This window comes from Podarcis pityusensis (assembly GCF_964106645.2).
Source record: "Podarcis pityusensis genome assembly, chromosome: 13".
NCBI classification, from domain to species: domain Eukaryota; kingdom Metazoa; phylum Chordata; class Lepidosauria; order Squamata; family Lacertidae; genus Podarcis; species Podarcis pityusensis.
The window spans coordinates 30,641,067-30,661,000 of NC_138038.1; the positions used below are offsets into that span (position 1 = coordinate 30,641,067).

Genomic DNA, 19,934 nt, shown 5'->3' on the forward strand with positions numbered 1-19,934 from the left:
TTAGGATAAGGTAAAGGTAAAGGGACCCCTGACAGTTACGTCCAGTTGCAAACGACTCTGGGCTTGCGGTGCTCATCTCGCTTTACAGGCCGAGGGAGCCGGTGTTTGTCCGCTTCCACAGACAGTTTTTCTGGGTCATGTGGCCAGCATGACTAAGCTGCTTCTAGCGAAGCCAGAGCAGTGCATGGAAACACTGTTTACCTTCCCGCTGGAGCTGTACCTATTTATCTACTTGCACTGCATGCTTTCGAACTGCTAGGTTGGCAGGACCTGGGATCGAACAATGGGAGCTCACCCCGTCACAGGGCCTCGAATCGCCAACCTTCCGATCAGCAAGTCCAAGTGGCACAGTGGTTTAAACCACAGCGCCACCCGCGTCCAATAGTATTAGGATACATTTTAGCATATCTGGTCCACAGAACATGGGAACTTTTGTATAATACATTGGGCTGCTAAGACAGACATATAAACTTTATCTGTATAGTCATATCTCGGAATTCGAATGGAATCAGTTCCGGAAGTTTGTTCGACTTCTGAAACGTTCGGAAACCAAGGTGTAGCTTCTGACTGGTTTCTGATTGCACAGGTGCACTGGAAACAATAGTGGAAGCCACACCAGATGTTTGGCTTCCAAAAAAAAGTTCAAAAATCAGAACACTCACTTCTCATTTTCAATTGTTCAGGAGATGGAATGTTCGGCTTCTGAGACGTTCAGGATCCAAGGTATGATTGTAATGTGTTTATCCCCAACCTCGAGCAAATAACAAATTCTTTCCCTACAATTCAAGAAGGAAACTCTGTAAAGAATTCCTCTCAGAAATACGTTCCTAAGAGAATTATACAGGGAGCAGTACAGTAGATAATGAAGAATGCTGCACATGTTGACATTGGATATCTCTACATCAAGAGTTTTGAACCTCTCTATTCAGCCCTCAGGAGTCTTCTTAGGCTATGTCTAATTATAAAGACACACACTCAATAGCCTTGCTCCATACAATGACACCACTCCTGGACACATTCTTTACTCACTTTGTTCTGAGCCCTCCTTCGGTATTTTTGCTAAGCTGGAAATGTGTCACTGATCTGTGATAATGACTTTTGCCTGTCTGTATGACAAGGGTGTGTGAAGAAGCTATGGCTATAGAAGTTACAGGGAACCAGGTAGAGGACATTCTTGGTAGTGGCACCCGCCCTGTGCTATGCCCTCCCACCAGATGTCAAAGAGAAAAACAACTACCAGACTTTTAGAAGACATCTGAAGGTAGCCCTGTTTAGGGAAGCTTTTAATGTTTGACAGACTATTGTATTTTAATATTTTGTTGGAAGCAGCCCATAGTGGCTGGGGAAACCCAGCCAGATGGATGGGGTATAAAATAATAATAATAATTATTACTATTATTATTATTATTATTATTATTATTATTATTATTACTTCTGTGTAACTGGAGTGCAGCCATTAAAAAGTCTACATGGGGAAAGTTCTAAAGTTCTGGCATTGGTTTGTTCTGTTACAAAGAGAACATCAAAGTTCAAATCATTTCCACTTAATGCAAATCAAGAAGGTTATATGAGGGACCAAGAATAAGGGCTACTGGTGAAAGGTCAGAAATTTAAAGGTCCATAGTTCAATGGCAGGGCATCTACTCTGCAAGTCAGGGTTCAATCCACATGCCCAGGTACAGCTGGGAAAGACCCTTACCTGAAATCCTGGATAGCTGTTGCCAACAAGAATATTGTGGTTTGAGTCAGCATAAGGCAGGTCTACCCACTTTCCCAAATTTATCTTTGTTATCACCTGAATCCTGAAGCATATTATTGTTGTTTAACAGCTAAATGTTTGACCTTCTTTGCCAAGTTCAGATATTTACTCAGAGTGAAAATCCCATTATGATAGTAGAAGCATAGGCCACTGCACCATAATTGTAACGTAATCTGTGATGAAGGTGCAGAATATGAATTTCCATACATATGAAATTCCTATTCACATGCTTTCTCATTATTTCAAGGAGGAAGCATGACAGTACTCAGACCTCTGCACATCAAGTCATAGAACATGCCCCTACATCTCATACTAAAAATTGGAAAATGTTGTGTGTATATGCATGCCAAGAAGAACTTGAGTCTCATGAGTTCTCTGTCATTTTAATACCCCTACATGGAGTCAACCTGTGCTAATTATATCAGCAGAACTACAGACCACAAAGTTATTTTTTTCCTAGTGTATGCCTCAGTGCGTTTCCACTGCTGCACTGAACTCTTGAGAATAAGTCTCTGGGAACACAAACATGTATATAAATTAGCCACTGTCCTATGGTGACATCTACTGTTGCCATAGAAAGAATTGTTCATTGCCATGAATGGTAAGGGACACAGTACTCTAAAATGGTAGAGACGATACTGCTTCTGGAGCTGAAAGAAATCCATGAAGAAGAAAACTTGTAAGTTATGTATAGATATAACTTTTGAGAGAGTGGTTTCCTTGTGGCAGGGACACTTTGGGCAGTTAGAGTAATGTATGCAAGCTAGTAACAGAGATCAGGTCTACTGTGCAGATAATCTCAATCAGCACCATGATGAGAAAGCATGTGAATAATGAGAAAGCATGCGAATAGAAATTTCATATGTATGGAAATTCATATTCTGCACCTTCATTACAGATCACCTCTAGCATGGAGACTTTCCCTGAATTGATAATGATGTAGTATTCCCATATGTCCAGAAAAACCTGGACATGTCCTCATTTTGGGGAGCAACATGCCATCCAGGTGGATTTTTACATTTTAATGGGTTTTTTTTGCTTGGGAGCAGCTTGGGCTTGGACTTGCCCTGGGAAGCTTGGGCCTGGGCGGCTTCTGCTCCTCAATTTCTCACAGGTTCAGGATCTGCATATTCTTCATATCTGCATATTTGTACATGGCAATTCTATCAAGCATTTTTCTCTTTTTGGGGAAACCCTGTCCTGTCAGCTGCACGTTGCTGCATCTGGGAGAATGCTTTTGGCCAGCTGAGGTGAGCAGGACTTTCTCTTGTGTGTGCACATACATGTCAGTTCCCATGTCATGGCCTTGGACATGCCTCTATGCAGCCTCTTTCTCCTTTTTTATTTTTTTATTAAACACACTCATGAGTGAAACATACTCATCAGAGTGGAGGATTTCTTGTGGAGAACGGGCTAACAAAGCAGCACCCTGCAATCAGCGGAACTGTACCCTCCATCACTAACCCAGCAGCCGCTGTTCAATCTGTAAGCCCAACAAATCCGCCTAACTGGACCAAACTCTAAATTTCTTGATTTGGGTCAGGATTCAGCCAAATCTAATGTATTAGTCTTCTAGGGTGACAATTATTGCTTTACTATTCCCACGTGTGTGAAATTCTGTGAACAAGGAGATTTCAGTGAATACAAGAACAGGTTTTTGCGTTTTTTAAGGACCGTGGCCATAATTATTTAGTTTTAATTTTCTTTCTTCCTTTTACAGGCCTTCTAAAAAGTGAAAAAATGTGACTGTGCTCCTCAATAGTGACTGTGCTCCTCAAATTTTCAGAGGCTTTGGAACTGCAGATTCTGCACTCCATTATATTTCTAGTATTGTACTTGGCAAGCTTAATGGGGAACCTTCTCATAATTTCTGCAGTAGCTACTGATCACCACTTGCACAGACCAATGTATTTCTTTATGATGAACTTGGCTATTCAGGACCTTGGACAAGTTTCAGTTATTGTTCCCAAATCCATGGCCAATTCCCTCTTAAATACTAGACACATTTCTTATTCTGGATGTGTAGCTCAGATCCTTTTGTTCAACTTCTTTATATCATCCAACTTCTTCCTTCTCACACTCATGGCTTATGATTGGTATGTTGCCATCTGCAATCCATTGTACTATGAGATGGTGATGAATAAGCAGGCCTACATACAAGTGGTGGTCTGTGTGTGGATCAGTGGTTTTCTCCATGCAGTACTACACACCAGCTGCACCTTTGCAGCCCCATTTTGCTCCAATGTTGTCAATCAGATCTTCTGTGAAATTCCACAGTTACTGAAGCTTGCATGCTCAGATTTATACCTAATTGAAATTGGAGCTGTTATGCTGAGCTTTATCATCGGGCTAGGCTGTTTTACCTTTATCATTGTAACTTATGTGCAGATTTTCTATGCCGTGTTGAGAATTCCCTCTGTGCAGGGAAGGCAAAAGGCTTACTCAACTTGCATTCCTCACCTCACTGTCATCTTCACGTTATTCTTTACTGGATTCTTTGCCTACCTGCAGTCTACCTCTGTCCTGAATTTGGTATTTACTATGGTATATTCAATGGTTCCACCCATGCTGAATCCAGTGATTTACAGTATGCGAAACAAGGAGATCAAGGCTGCCATGTCAAAGTTATTAGGTTTTAGTCAAAGTACATCATCCAGTCTTTTTTAACTGTATGTGTTTAAGTCTTCATCTCAACAGTGATGCACAATGATTTCTAATAAATTTATTACATTTTTATCCTTCCCCCTTTTTTATTTATTCAAAATGGACTTCAGGACAATATTCCTGTTGTTATGAAACAACAAACCAACAATACAATAAAAATTAAGAGGAACAAAACCATTCAACCTGTTTAAAAATACCCCAATCTAAAAATGGGCTAACCTTGCTCCAAAAAAAGGATACAGTGTTCGTGCTTAGTTGGTGCTCCCCGTCTTGGAGGGGAGGAATTCGACATTTGGAGCACCACCCCAGACAAGACCCTCTCTTTTGTACGCACATGATGCTCTTGTCTTAATGATGGAGGACAAAGGCAGGCTTCCTCTTGACAGTCTTAATACATGAACAGGAGGAAGTCAAAGTCTTACATCTTTAAAAGTGCTTTCTCTGAAGGGTGACTGAGCCATTTTATATTGTATACTATACAGAATGTATGTCATTTGATGCTTTTATGATCGTTTTTTATAAAAATAATAATGGTTATGTACAATTTTTTTTATAACCTATGATTTTAAAATATATGTTTTTTGTGGTACACCACCTTGCTCACAAGTGATTTACAATGTCCCACATTTGCCAGCTCAGTATCTGTCAGGGACTGGACAGAAAAGGAATGGTGGAGACCGCCTCCTCAGCCTGACCCTTCCAGAGAAGAAGAAGACAGTTCTGAATTACAAAAGGAGTTTGAGGGATGTCACAACTCAAAGGAAGATGAGGGGAAATAAAAGGAGAGGAGGAGGAAGAGCCAGAGTAGCTGGCTGACACGTTATCAGTAGAATGCATTCCAGACCCACCACCTCCCAGAACCCAGAGAACATTACAAGTAGGAGAGTAAAGGGCTTGGAGACAGATGGCCTTAAGCAGCAACTGTAAGGGGGGTGATGCTGTTGACGAATGAGTAAGAGAGAAGGGGGGTGGAGATTTACCTGGCGCAACACCATTATTCCAAGAGGCTGCATTTCTAAGCTTCTCTCTGTGAATATTGAATAAAAAGCAAATGGTAAGAACTTCCTTGTCTTATTCGTTCTAGGCAAACTACCGTGGGGGTTGGATCCTCCGATGCCTGACAGTATCATATCTTTGCACATTACACTGAATGACAATGCACAGTATCATATCCCCTAATGCATTTCTAATGCAACAGCTTCAAATACAACCACAGTGTATGTATTGGGGGGCAGGGGGAGGCTGAGGGGAATTTGAACTCAGTTCTTCATTCTGATACTCTGCCTATTGCATTTCCAATCCAACTTTGGAAGATCTTCAAATCTGCACACTTCCCTCTAGTAAACATTTCTAGGAAGGCAATAATGTTTGCATGCACACACATGAGCCAATCTGAGAAGAAATTCATATGGATTACTACTGTTGATAACCAATCTACAGCTTAAAAGATAAATCACATTACAGGCATGGAACTTTTTGATGGTGATGAAGATGTAGCAAATTGAACCAGATTGCAGCACTTTCTCACTGCACCATTGTCTCAATCTAACTCACTCTCTTGGAAGTGGCATTTATGTCACCAATGAAAATAAATGGATTACTGAATACCCCCCATGTTACAAATATAGTTAGAGCTTGATATTCTGTTTTGGAATAGCCCATCACCAAATGGGAATTTTTTTAAAAAGCTCCTTTTGTCCTCTCCCAAGAAAAATATATCATACAACTCTCTCATTCTTTTCTAATCACTGAAAACCCAAAGAGATGCCTGCTTTCTCTTATTGCCCCTTCTCTGCTGAAAAAAACATGGGTCATAGGGAAGGGTAATTTGACTCAGAAATACCCACTTTAAGGTTTCACATGTTCTGTCTTCCACTACTATTAATGGTCATATTCATAGCACCTCCCTAGATTTTAAACTGTTCACCTTATGCTTTCCTGATCTGAGGAACAAGGTAGCTGGATAGGAAACAAAGAAGTTTGATCAAATATGAGATCCCAATATCACAAACCAGGGAGGGAAATGGGAGGAGATATTGGCTTCCCCCAAATTATCCATTTATCCCTCATAATCCTTTCTTTACTTTCTTTATCATTACTGGCCCCAACAACATCACACATACCATCTCGGGACTATTTAATTGCTCATCGTCTAACATTGTGTATGCCATCAAATGCCAACAGTGTCCTTCAGCTCTCTATATTGGACAAACAGGCCAAACCTTACGCCAAAGAATAAACGGACATAAATCTGACATCAAGAATCACAAAACAGAGAAACCAGTAGGAGAACACTTCAATCTCCCAGGACATTCTATACAAGATCTCAAAGTAGCTGTTTTACTACAAAGGAATTTCAGAAATAGACTGGAAAGAGAAGCTGCTGAATTGCAACTCATTACCAAACTTAAAACCATGGAGAGACCTGGTCTGAACAAAGACATTGATTCTTATCTCATTATACATGACTAAGCCATTTTTCACCTTCTCACCCCTTGCCTTTTCCTGTAAGACCTATTGCAGTCGTTAAGAGTCGTCAACAGGCTCATCTCAGCTATCTGCCAATCACCCATTCCCACCACCCTTCTGAGTAATACCCCTCCCCACCTTCTCACTATATAGAAGGATCTGGCAACTTCTGTTTCAGTGTATCTGAAGAAGTGTGCATGCACACGAAAGCTCATACCAAGAACTAACTTAGTTGGTCTTTAAGGTGCTACTGGAAGGAATTTTTTTATAATCCTTTCTTTGTTTACCTTAACTACATCACTGGTAGGTTGTGGCAAGAAGAGGTGGTGGCAAGGTTCTGGAACTCCAGGGCAGGGGCAGCCACAGAAGTGTGAACCTGTGAGACCATTACCACCAACTCCAAGCTTCCCCATTCTCACTGGTACCACCTTACCCCATCCCACTAAGAGCAACATCACCTCTAGAAAGATGCTACTGCCTACTGACCTACAAACACTCAGTGTTTCAAGGGAGAAACACTTCAATACTCAGACTTCTATGCATCATATCATCGAACATGTTCCTACATTTCATATTAGAACATGTAAAATTGTCATCATATATGTGGGGGGACAACCACTCCCAAGTTCTGTCATTCTAATGCCCCTACATAGAGCCAATCTCTGCAAATCATATAGGCAGAACCACAGACCACAAAATTATTTTTTCCACTGCATGTCTCTAGAGCTGTTCAACTGAACTCTTGAGAATATGTCTCCAGCAATACAAAACATTTATAAATTAGTTACTGCCACCATAGAAAGAATTGTTCGTTGTCATGACTGGTTAGTGGCACAGTGCTCTAAAATCTGAGAGAAGATTCTGCATCTGGTGCTAGAAGAAATCCGCAAAGAAAAAGAATTGTAAGTTATTTATAGATCTAACTCTAGAGATAGAGGTTTTCCTGTGACAGGGAGGCTTTGAACATTTGTCACAATGCCTGCAAGTTACTTATAACATGGATTACTCCACCAATGCAGACGGTCTAAAAATGAGCACCATATTTGATGCTTCTGTGTGGGTATTACCATGTATTATTAATGATGTACACAGTGAGTGTTGTTCATGCTACTAGCATTATGTATGATGTGTATTCCTCCTCCCCTCAAACCCCTAGTGTATTTCTTCTTGTTGTTGTTCTTCTTGTTCTTCTTCTTCTTCTTCTTCTTCTTCTTCTTCTTCTTCTCTGCACAAGAGCCCATTTAAACACAATCCTAAGCATGCAAAGGCTTTAGAAGGTTGTTAATGTGTTCCATGTGGGCCAGCCTCACATCTAAATGGTTCTCTAATCAGTGTTGGTTTTTGTGTGTGCAGTGGACAAATGAAGCTGCCTTACTTTAAGTCATTCCATCCAGTCCAATTTTGTCTACTCTGAGTATCAGCATCTTCTTAGGGTCTTGACTTTCAGCAGACACCTTAACCATCATCTGTTACTTGAACATTTAAATAGAGATCTCTGGGATTGAAGATCATGCAGAAGATTCCTGGTTAAATGTTAACAAGGAGTTCTATCTGAAATCCTGCAGAGACACTGCCAATCAATGTGGATGACATTGAGCTAGATGCACCAATGGTCTGAACTGATGTCCCTTTGTTCTCCTACTAAGTGACAGCTCCTTCCCAGTACTTTGTATACTAGCACAACTTCTTTCAAGGTGATACATTATTGCTGCTATGTGAATGTTGTGCATATAGGGGTTGCTTCCTGGATGAAGAGCTCTTTGAACATGTTGATATGTCATGTGAAACATTACAACCTTTCTGCACACCAATCACCTCCTTTAAATATCTTCTCTTTTTTCTTTCCCAAGTGCTTTTTTGTTTCATCCCTCTTTGTGTCACTAATGTTACTGCTGTAGACAGGAATGCATCTTAGCTTTTCAGTGTATCTCAGCTGTCTGTCTAGATGCTGGGATATTTTCAGAGGACTTAGAATAAAGAGATCTATGTTGCAGAAATGTTTCAGTTAAGGCTGCTGGCTGTTTTCTTTCCCAGTTCAACTGGAAACACCTGTCAGAAAGGGAAAAGAACTTATCTATCAATGTTTCAAGTTTCAAGTTTTCCAAGTTCTTGAGTTTTACTTTACTGTAATGACACTAAGGTTAGTGATAGTGTATGATGGGTACAATGGGTGCAAATAAAACCAGCTTTATTTTATTTAAATATTTCATAATGCACACTTCAACAAGAATAAATCTATAGTTGGGTACAATATAATAAACATAATAACAAACAATATAAAACAAGTAATATATTAAAACATTATCAACAACAAAACAAATGGATCCAGTCACAGGATTATCAGAAGTCTAGGCACAAAAACACATTTTTGACTGCAGTCTAAAGCCCAACATGAGAAGGGAAGGCATTCCGCAATCAATTTTATTACTATTTCTGTTGTTTTGCGCCCATCAGTGCTTTACAGTATACATATACTCTATTCATTTTGATTCAGTGGATTTCCCCCAACAAGCATATTCTGAGAATGAAGACAATGTGTATTTTTATCACTTGGATAAGTTGATTAGTTCCCTGCACTGAAGTGAATGGAATCACTTTTGGATGAAAAACCTTAGAACTTTCTTGCCCAAAGCTATTGCTAGATGAATAATTGTTGTCCAGCTCTCTTTACGTAGACTGGACATATGATGATACATATTCTTATTATAAAACTAAGGATGAACAATTTGATTCAATTTTCTTTCCCTGATGCATTTACTGCTTGTGCATCAAGGCCCCGGAATAGCCCCCCCCCCAAAAAAAATGATACATTGACACAAATATTTTAGTTTAAATGTTAATGGGCAAATTTAGGCCACAACTTTATTGAATACAGAATGTGAGCGGTATTGGCTTAGGCATTGGCAACACTATATCTGACTCCTGCCCGCCTTGCAGGGAGTCTGGAAGGGTAAACCACCAAAAGAGGGAGCTCTATTGATGACAACCAACTGAAGCTCACGCCGGGGTTCCTGTGGTCCTTGCATGGCCTTAGCCCCTCAAGCGGACTTTGGATGAGATCCAGACCCGTGAATTCTTCTAACGGAATACCCTTGTACCTGGAGGGGCAGGTGATGGCTGCACCTCCCCTGCATCTCACTAAGCCAATGCCTAACCGCCAAACCTTACAAAGTTGTGACGATTGCTAAGAGGTAGGCAAAAACAGGTGGAAGGGAGCGTCCCGAGGCCGGTACACAACGCGAACCCTTAATTTAGGAGAATCCGATTTATGTACTGTAATAATTTATTGTTTTTTTGATCTGTTCTTCTCTTTAATGCTTCCCTTTTCCAGTGTCTAAATAAATCATATTTCTACTACATGTGTTTGAATAAATGAATAAAGTCTAGATAAAAGAAAGAAAGTCCTTTGCATATGGTGCTCCTAATAATCTATTGTTTGAAATATTAGAGGCAGTAGCTGCTGCCGCTGTAGTATGAGTGTTTATAAAATGAGACACCAGTCTTGACCTTGGTAGCTCAACTTCTTCTTCTTCTTCTTCTTCTTCTTCTTCTTCTTCTTCTTCTTCTTCTCCTTCTCCTTCTCCTTCTCCTTCTTTTTGTCTTTCTGCCTTTCTTTAATTTTATTTATACCCGGCCAAGACTGGGCTCAGGGCAGCTAACATCAGGTATAAAAACAATTGATTAAAATACAACTTAAAAACAAGATTAAAATACTACTTAAAATGCAGTCTCATTTCAGTGGAAGCCCAGATCAAAAATTGTTTGGGGGGAGAAAATGTCAAATCTTCATGAAGGCCAACTATCCAGACTGGTTCTATGTGGGCCAGAAAAGCCAGGGAAGTCCCCAAATAGGGGTTCTATCACAGAAGGAAAAGGAGGGGGGGATCAGGCTGGTTCCAAGCCAAAGGCCAGGCGGAACAACTCTGTCTTACAGGTCCTGCGGAAAGAAATCAGATCCCACAGGGCCCTGGTCTCATGAAACAGAGCATTCAACCAGGCCGGAGCCAGTGTTGAAAAGGCCCTGGACCTGGTTAAGGCTAATCTGACATTCTTCTTCTTCTTCTTCTTCTTCTTCTTCTTCTTCTTCTTCTTCAACATCTTCTTCTTCCTCTGACCTGAAGCACAAAACAAAACAGAGTGAGAAGGCTGGAAGCAAAATCATCATAATTTGAATTATTGAAACTGAAACTGACATTGTTAGCAGAGTAGATCATAAGTGTTGTAATTTCCACTGTGTTTTCTTCTGCAGAAGTTATGCAACAGACTGTTGAGGGCAAACAATGGAACACCACCTCAGTGACTGAATTTCTTCTCCTGGAATTTTCTGAGATTCGGGAACTGCAGATTCTACACTTTATTGGTTTCTTGGTGTTGTACATGGCAATTATATCAGGGAATCTTCTCATCATTTGCACAATAGCTATTGACCATCACCTTCACACTCCCATGTACTTCTTTCTGATGAACTTGGCCATGCAGGACATTGGTTCTATTTCAGTTATTATCCCCAAATCCATAGCTAATTCTATCTTAAATACTAGACACATTTCTTATTCTGGATGTGTTGCTCAAGTACTCTTCTTTTTCTTTTTTTTATCATCTGATTTCTCCCTTCTTACACTCATGGCTTATGATCGGTATGTTGCCATCTGCAATCCATTGCACTATGAGATGGTGATGAACAAGCAAGCCTGCATACAAATGCTGGCATGTGTATGGACTAGTGGTCTTCTCCATGCAGTACTACACACCAGCTGCACCTTTGCAACCCCATTTTGCTCCAATGTTGTCAATCAGTTCTTCTGTGAAATTCCACAATTACTGAAGCTTGCGTGCTCAGATTTATACCTAATTGAAATTGGAGCTGTTATGTTGAGCATTATCATAGGGCTAAGCTGTTTTACCTTCATCATAGTAACTTATGTGCAGATTTTCTATGCAGTGTTGAAAATTCCCTCTGCTCAGGGAAGGCAAAAGGCTTACTCAACTTGCATTCCTCACCTCATTGTTATCTCCACATTATTATTTACTGGATTCTTTGCCTACCTGAGGCCTACATCTAACACCCCTTCTGATCAGGATCTGGTATTTACTGTGGTATATTCTATGGTGCCACCCATGTTGAATCCAGTGATTTATAGTATGCGAAATAAGGAGATCAAGGCTGCCTTGTCAAAGCTATTAGGTTTTAGCCAAAACACATCATCCAGTTTTCTTCTTTAACTGTGTGTGTACCCACAGGTCTTAGCCTTTATCTAAGCAATGGTGCACCATGTTTTGTGGTTTGTTTGTTTTTTTAAATGCAATTATATTTTATCCATCCCTTCCATTAAACATAAATCAGTAATTTAGGAGGGTATTGAGATAAATGTAAAATGACAAATACATTGAGAAATAACAGATCAACAATACAATGAAATGAAGAGGAATAAAGACATTCAACCTGGTTAGAAATATCATAATAAAAAATGCCTGAGAAAACAATAAAGTTCTAACCTTGTTTTTTTTTTTAAAAAGAATGGTATGTTGGTGCTAAGAGTACCCATTTTTGGAAGTGATTCCATACTTGGGTCACCATCACAGAAATCATACATCATACATGAATTGGAAGAATAAATATATGATACCCTTTAATCAATGGATCGACTATATAACAACATTCACAACTTGTGAACGGACTGTTTACAGACTTAGACTTTTTTTGGATAAATATGACAATATTTAGAATGAATTTATACAGAATGTAGGAGGTTATTTATATAAGAATGTATGGGAGTAAAGTACATTGCATTTTTCTATATGCAGTGGTATCTTGGTTTATGAATTTACTCTGTCCCAGAAGTCTGTTCTTAAACCAAAGTGTTCTTAAACCAAGGTGTGCTTTCCCATATCAGCGGGGGACTCGATTTACAAATGGAACACACTCAACAGGAAGCGGAACATATTCTGCTTCCAAGGCAAAGTTCAGAAACCAAAACACCTATGTACTTCCGGGTTTGCCGCATTCTTAATCCAAGTTGTTCATAAACTAAATTGTTCTTAAACCAAGGTACCTCTGTGTATTTTTCTTATACATATCTTTGTTCTTCTCCCCATCACTTCCCCCTTTTTTCTCTGTATCACTTTATTTCTTTATAATTGAAATTCTTTCATAATAATAATAATAATAATACATGGTGTTTTCCCTCTAAAGATGAAATATGAAGAACAGCTTCCTCTGGCATTCTTAGTACACAGGCAAGTCCAAGTCCAAGTAACTCATGACAGTTCGCACTGCCCCATTGATCATCAAAACAAAAGGGTGATGTAGGTGTATTGTAAAATATTCAAGGCATGTTGTGATCACATGGAAAAAGTGGCATTTGAACATATTACACCTCTGGGGTCTTATGTAGGACATGTATAAAACTTGAACCTGCTTAGCTAATGGACAGCCACTGCAATTTTTTGACATTTTAAGCTGCATGTTTTGAGGAATTGACTATATGTGGTAGACGTCATATAATGGAATGCGAGCTTATTTTTGGACTATAGAGATAACTGGCATGATTGTGGTGGTGTATCTTATCAGTACATGGGGTCAATCTGGGCTGATTGCCAAGATTTGTCATTGATTTATGGGTTAGCAAGATCATGGACATGCTAGGGATAAAATAAAAAAAATCCTTTCAGTAGCACCTTTAAGACCATCTAAGTTAGTTCTTGGTATGAGCTTTCGTGTGCAAGCACACTTCTTCAGATACCAGTGTGCTTGCACACGAAAGCTCATACCAAGAACTAACTTAGTTGGTCTTAAAGGTGCTACTGAAAGGATTTTTTTAATTTTGACTATGGCAGACCAACACGGCTACCTATCTGTATGCTAGGGATAAGTGCATATTAGACTGACAGTGGAGATGGCAGCTTGCCAACCTTTTGATGTAAGTCATTGGTCCTTTCCCTGGTTGACCACAAGAATGTGGCTGTCTTCCATATTCTCACACTCAGATAGTATATTAGGACCAGTAGTGCCCCTGCTTAAAGAGATACCAATGCCAGCCTTTGACCGAAGGAGTAAAATGATGTGCTGCTGCTCTGGAGGAAATTTCCCAGTAACTCAAAGCTATCTGAATATATATACTTTGCTTCGTTTTGTTCTTGTTTAGCAAATAAATGCCTTTAATTATTAAATTGGTGTTTCATTTATTGCCTACCTAAGTATTTCAAGTAATACCCCCCATAGACAATTTGGGGAGAAATTCATTTGGATTTCTACCATTGACAACCTATTCTCTAAATGGGTTTAATAACGTTTTATATTTATCTACAACTGAAACTATACATTACATTATAGGCACGGAACTTTCCCTCAGTGTAGGAAGAGAGGCAAATAGGGTGATGGGTGCATCACATGGCTTAGTCACATGGCTCTAACAAGCCTCTATTGAGTTCCTATAAACTATTGAGTTTCTGTACCAATAACTTTCACCACTTTGCAACTAAGCCTGATTTTACTGCGTGTGAAACTTTTTTGACTGATGTATGGAAAAACATGTGAACCTGACCTTTGAAAAGTTTACATGGAAACCAGTTTTTAACTTACAAAAATGTGGTATTTTCCTATGCTGAGAGAAAATGAAACTTTGGAACTCACTTTGAAGGGTATATTTTAAAGGTCAAGCAGCCTATATTTCTATACTTTACTTTCCTGCATATTTTGTGACTTTAAATCTCTGCCGGGATTCTTTCACTGAAGTGTATACTTGCCCCAAACCTGGATCTTGGCACCCAGTAATTGTAAGTATATATCAAATAGAGAACATAAAAGCACTGCCCTCTGACAACTATTCAAATAGAGGGCCATCCTTACGCTAGTTACCAATGAGCCTTTACATCTTTATTGTAGTACAGAAAGAGACATTGTGAGGAGTAGATAACTTTGAAATAGTGCACAGTGCAAGTAAGTTAACTTTTATCTGTGTGCTTATCTGGGGGAATTATTTGGGGCTCTTGGGACCAAGGCTCAAGGTTCACATAAACTGATTAACAAAACTCTGCCTCAGGGTGACAAATTTGTATCATCCATTTAAAAAGATCTTCATGAGTCTCAAAACAAAGAAGAGCTGAAGAACTTCAAAACATCCCGGATAGCTAGACAGATAGACATCACTTGGAAGCAGCAAATGAAGAAGCTGCATCTGGTGATTGCATTGTCTAGAAAGAAGATGGTGAGTTATTTATATAATGAAAATTTAGACATTGCTAGTGTAGTTTTCTGTGGGCAGCTTCATGGTTCACGGAAATCTGCCTTTTGGAGCTGAGGTTGAGGGACTTATGCCAGTATACTTCTAGCTCAGGTGGGGTAAAGAACATATGCTAACATAGCCCCAGCTCAGATGGGAATGCCCGAGATCTACCAAATCCAAATTCCATCATTTCGGTAAAGCCTGGGTTTGGACTGCGCTGTAAAATGAAATGAAATGGAAACATTTGGATATCTTGGGAAAGCAGTAAGGAAACTCTTATAATGGTTATAATTTATTGGAGCTTAATTATGGTATGCCTTTGTGGTTCTGACTTGGTGAGTTTGTAGCCACTAAAAACTCTTGTTTGAATCCTAACATAATTTGCCTTAAGGAAGTTCAGGCAGCAGTTTGTAACCTATGGAAAGCCTCTTTGCAGATTAAGGGGTGCGAACCCATGTGAAATTGGTGGGGCTGGGGCTGTAGCGCATTCGAAATTCTGCACAACTTTCAGTACACTTTGAGTTTAACTATTAGGGCAAGATCCATTCAGTTAGGAACTACTATAGTCAGAAAAACTATTTTGGGAAGATATTTATGTTAACGCTGAACTCACTGAAATTAGAAAATTTAAAATGGTTATCCTGGGCTCAAGTGAAGCATTTTGTGTTTGTACTGCTAGTTTAATTAGAGCATTCTGTTAATAGAAATGGAATGGTCTTTTACAGAGCATAGGCAGAGCAATCCTAATAGAAAGCATTGTAACTTATGCCAGAGGAGCTACTGGGGAAAACTAGGCTTGATATTGTGTGTAACTGGGCTCACGCATGCTGCTGCAAACTTGGAGATATATACGGTAATCATATTGTAATAAAGGACGGCTGTTGAAACACATACTGAAACATGTAAAAGCACTGCTTTTACAATATACATACCCCCATGCAAAGGGTTGTTAAAGCCAAAACACATTTGGACACATGGTCCAATCAGACTGCTGCACTTACCAACTTAGCAGCTATTTTCTGCACTAACTGTAGCCCCTGGACCATCTTCAAGAGCAGCCCCATGCAGAGTACATTTTAAATAACTTACATAGGAGGTCATTAGAGCATGGACAACTGAGGCTATGCTATCATGGCCCAATAATGGTCATAGCTAGAGAACCAGGCATAAGCACCCCTGGCTACAGAGACTTTAGTGCCATGGTTCCCAACATGGGGCACATGCCCAAGAGGGGAGCAATTTCATTTTTAAGGGGGGCAATCTGAGAATGAGTCAGACCAAGTCAATGGCCTTTTCCTCCTCATGAATAGGAGTTCACTTTTTGGATAATAAGAATTATATGTCATGGGGGGGGAGCGCGGAATCAGGATTTTAGAGATGCTTAGGTGGAGCATGGCCCAAAAAAAGGTTGGGAACCACTGCTAGTGATAAATTGGAATGTAGGAGTACTCCCAGACTACGATCGGGATTCCAACTTCTATTTTAATATACAGTGGGACCTTGGTTTGCAACCATTTTGGATTACAACCATTTTGGATTACAACCACGTCAAACCTGGAAGTGCGTGTCCCTTTTTTGGATTACAACCGATTCTTTTTTGGAGGCCCCATTGGCAAAAGCGCGCCTTGGGTTACAACCTGTTTTGGTTTACAACTGGAGCTCCAGAACGGATCATGGTAGTAAACCAAGGTACCACTGTAAAGTATTTTAATATAACGTATATATTTACTTAAATTCAAATATGGTATGTATTTGGATACAATATATTTAGAAATGCATACATGGATATAAAATGTATACTTATACATCTTACATCAGTATATGCATTTCTAAACATATTGTATCCAAATACACATTCCAGTAGAGGTTTTTTTTTTGAGGGGGGGTTGAGTTGGAACTGTATTGCAGAATTCAAAGGAATGCAGAATGTAAAGGATAATCTTGGCATGATCCGCACAAGAGTCTAGCAGGGGTAGATCAACTGAGTTCACCTCAGAATTCACAGAAATTGAATTCCTCAAGTATCCTCAAGTAGGACCCATGCTACCCAGCCCATTGACAACAAATGCTGACATGAATGCAGATCAAGTACCACTGCTTAACTTCTGTACTTGGCAGATTTTAGTGAAGTGTTACATGTATCTATTTCTTTTCCCTTTTTTTGATATAGCATGCAATTTGTAATGATGGAAACTACAGCCAACATGAGTTCCATGTCCCATTTTCTACTGCTGGAGTTCTCTGAGATCCGAGAGCTGCAGCTCTTGCACTTTTTTGTATTCCTCGCATTGTACTTGGCAACTGTGACTGGAAATCTTCTCATCATATCTGCAATAGTCTCTGACAGTCACCTCCACACTCCCATGTACTTCTTCCTGATGAACCTAGCAATGCTGGACCTTGGTTCAATTTCTGTAGCTATACCTAAATCCATAGTTAATTCTTTCTTTAATACCAGATTGATTTCTCATTCTGGATGTGTTGCCCAGGTTTTCTTCCTACTCTTTTTTGTAGCATCAGATTTTGCCCTCCTCACAGTGATGGCACATGATCGCTATGTTGCCATTTGCAACCCGCTGCGGTATGAGACAATAATGAACAAAGTAGCCTGTATGAAAATGGTTGCAAGTGCGTGGATAAGCGGCCTTGTCTATGGAATAGTACACACAAGTAGCACTTTTGCAAACTCCTTCTGCTCTAATGTGGTTGATCAGTTCTTCTGTGAAATCCCACAGTTGCTCAAGCTCTCCTGCACTGATTTATACCTAGTTGAAGTTGGTGTTCTTGTGCTGAGTGTTAGCATAGTGCTCAGTTGCTTCATTTTCATCATTGTAACGTATGTCCAAATCTTCACTACAGTGCTGAGAATTCCCTCGGTGCAGGGAAGGCAAAAGGCCTTCTCCACGTGCCTTCCCCACCTTATTGTGGTCTCCATGTTTGTATTCACTGGAATTTTTGCCTACCTCAGGCTTCCCACTAATTCACAATCTGATCTGGATTTGGCGTTTGCAGTTATATATTCTGTGGTTCCACCCCTGATGAATCCACTGATCTACAGCTTGAGGAACAAAGATATCAAGGTTGCCCTGTGGAAAATGCTGAATGTGAAGGGCTCTTCTAAGAATCCCTTTTCTGAATTTCATTCCTAAGCACAAACGTCTTGATGATAGCTCTTCATACAAACTTATGCTTTAGCCAACCTGATGCCTTCCATCTGTTTTAGACTTCAACTCTCATCAGCTTCAGCCTGTGTGGACAATGGTAAAGGATGATGGGAGTTTAGGTTATAGCATTGGCATCCGCTAAATTAAATGCATATAAACATTTTGGTATATATACATGTTTCTCTCCAATTGCCCCCAAATTTCTCCATTAAAAGACCAGAGATATTTTGAAAAACATAAACACTTCTTTCCAGGTAAGACAAGTCTATCAAGAGACTGTTTGCCAGTGAACAAATAAATATTTTTTCATGAGAGGTTGAGTGCCACTCTTAGAACAAATTTCTGACATCTCTTTAATGTCTCTGGGATACTGACCTGGAATCTACTACATGTTCTTACGAGGGCAGAAGGTAATCCACTTAAGTATAGCACTATAACAAGGTTGCACAAACTCAGTGGGAGATTTGAGGCAAGACGTGGCCACTATTATGGGCAGCAAATTCATGATCTCAGAGTAATTTGGGTTATGCCTGTTGTCTCCTTTCTCTAAGGCCCTGAATCTTATGATGTTCCCCATAAGTTTTAAAATGAGTTAGGAATGTCTGCAGCACTGTAATTTCTTGTTAGTTGATGTTTTTGTTTTAGCTGCAAATTTTAGTGTCAATACATTTGAAAGAACTGCTGTAGAGATAAGCCAGAACAAATACCAAGCTTCAGAAAAGGATTTCTACTGACTCAATCTGAAACATAGAAGTTCAGTATGACAGTGCTCTGTTTTATTTATTTTATGATACTTGTGTAAATTATATCATTCATGTTATTATTTAATTCATTCATGCCTTATTTATGTGATGTTTGTTTTATATCACTTACATCTGTATAAGTTCTTCTTTTTTTTTAAAAAAAAATAATTTTTATTAACAGGCCAATCAAATCACATTAATTCCAAATCACATTAATTCCAAATTACACAGCCAAATTTTTAAATTTTTGTTGGGGGTACCCATGCTTCGAGCTCAGAAAGGGATCCAAACATCTCTCTTGCTGCTGCTTTAATGTACACAGTTCTGTTATTCACAGTTCTGTTCAATCTTCTCTTTGTTATTTTCATCATCTTCTTGTTGTTATCATATTCCTCTTTGTGATCTCTGGTAGTCTCCACAAGCGGGTTGAAAACAAACGTTGTTATATCCTATGTGGATTTTACACTCCTCCAAGAGCCATATCAAAATAGACAGACACCATTTCCGCACCTCCGTACAAAATATTCCCAAAGTCTGTCTGTTAATTTCCACAGGCCTGCCAGTCTCTCCTCAGTTTTCTCAGGGGGCCCTGCCAGGTCAAACTCACAGTCCGATATAATAACAGACCATGGTCCTCCTCCCCCTCAATCATCCTGTGGACAGGCCTGCCGTAACAAGTCTCTTTTTATAACTGCGTCACAAAGAGCTTCCATTCCTTTCCCGATGTTCCCACAAGCCATGTCTTTGATTAGTAATTTATTTCCACACAGTTCTTAATCATCGTGCTTGTAATCAGTAATTGCAACGGTTCTTTCTTGGGCGGAGGGTTATTGGGTACTCACATAAGATTAAAAAAAGAAAAGTCCCCCCCCCCTTTTCAGTCCCGCTCCGACATACCAATCCTTTGATG

At 39.6% G+C, this 19,934-nt stretch overlaps 1 protein-coding gene across 1 annotated transcript; it reads left to right on the forward strand.

Annotated features, from left to right (window-relative positions):
• Positions 1 to 686: 686 nt before the first annotated feature.
• On the forward strand, positions 687 to 18,266 carry LOC308460842 (uncharacterized protein; the record flags this gene model as incomplete). Its single annotated transcript, XM_080977377.1, has 4 exons — positions 687 to 723; positions 3,522 to 4,403; positions 11,142 to 11,340; positions 17,288 to 18,266. The coding sequence occupies 4 exons, from the start codon at positions 687 to 689 to the stop codon at positions 18,264 to 18,266; spliced, it is 2,097 nt and encodes a 698-aa protein (XP_080833503.1).
• Positions 18,267 to 19,934: the final 1,668 nt, after the last annotated feature.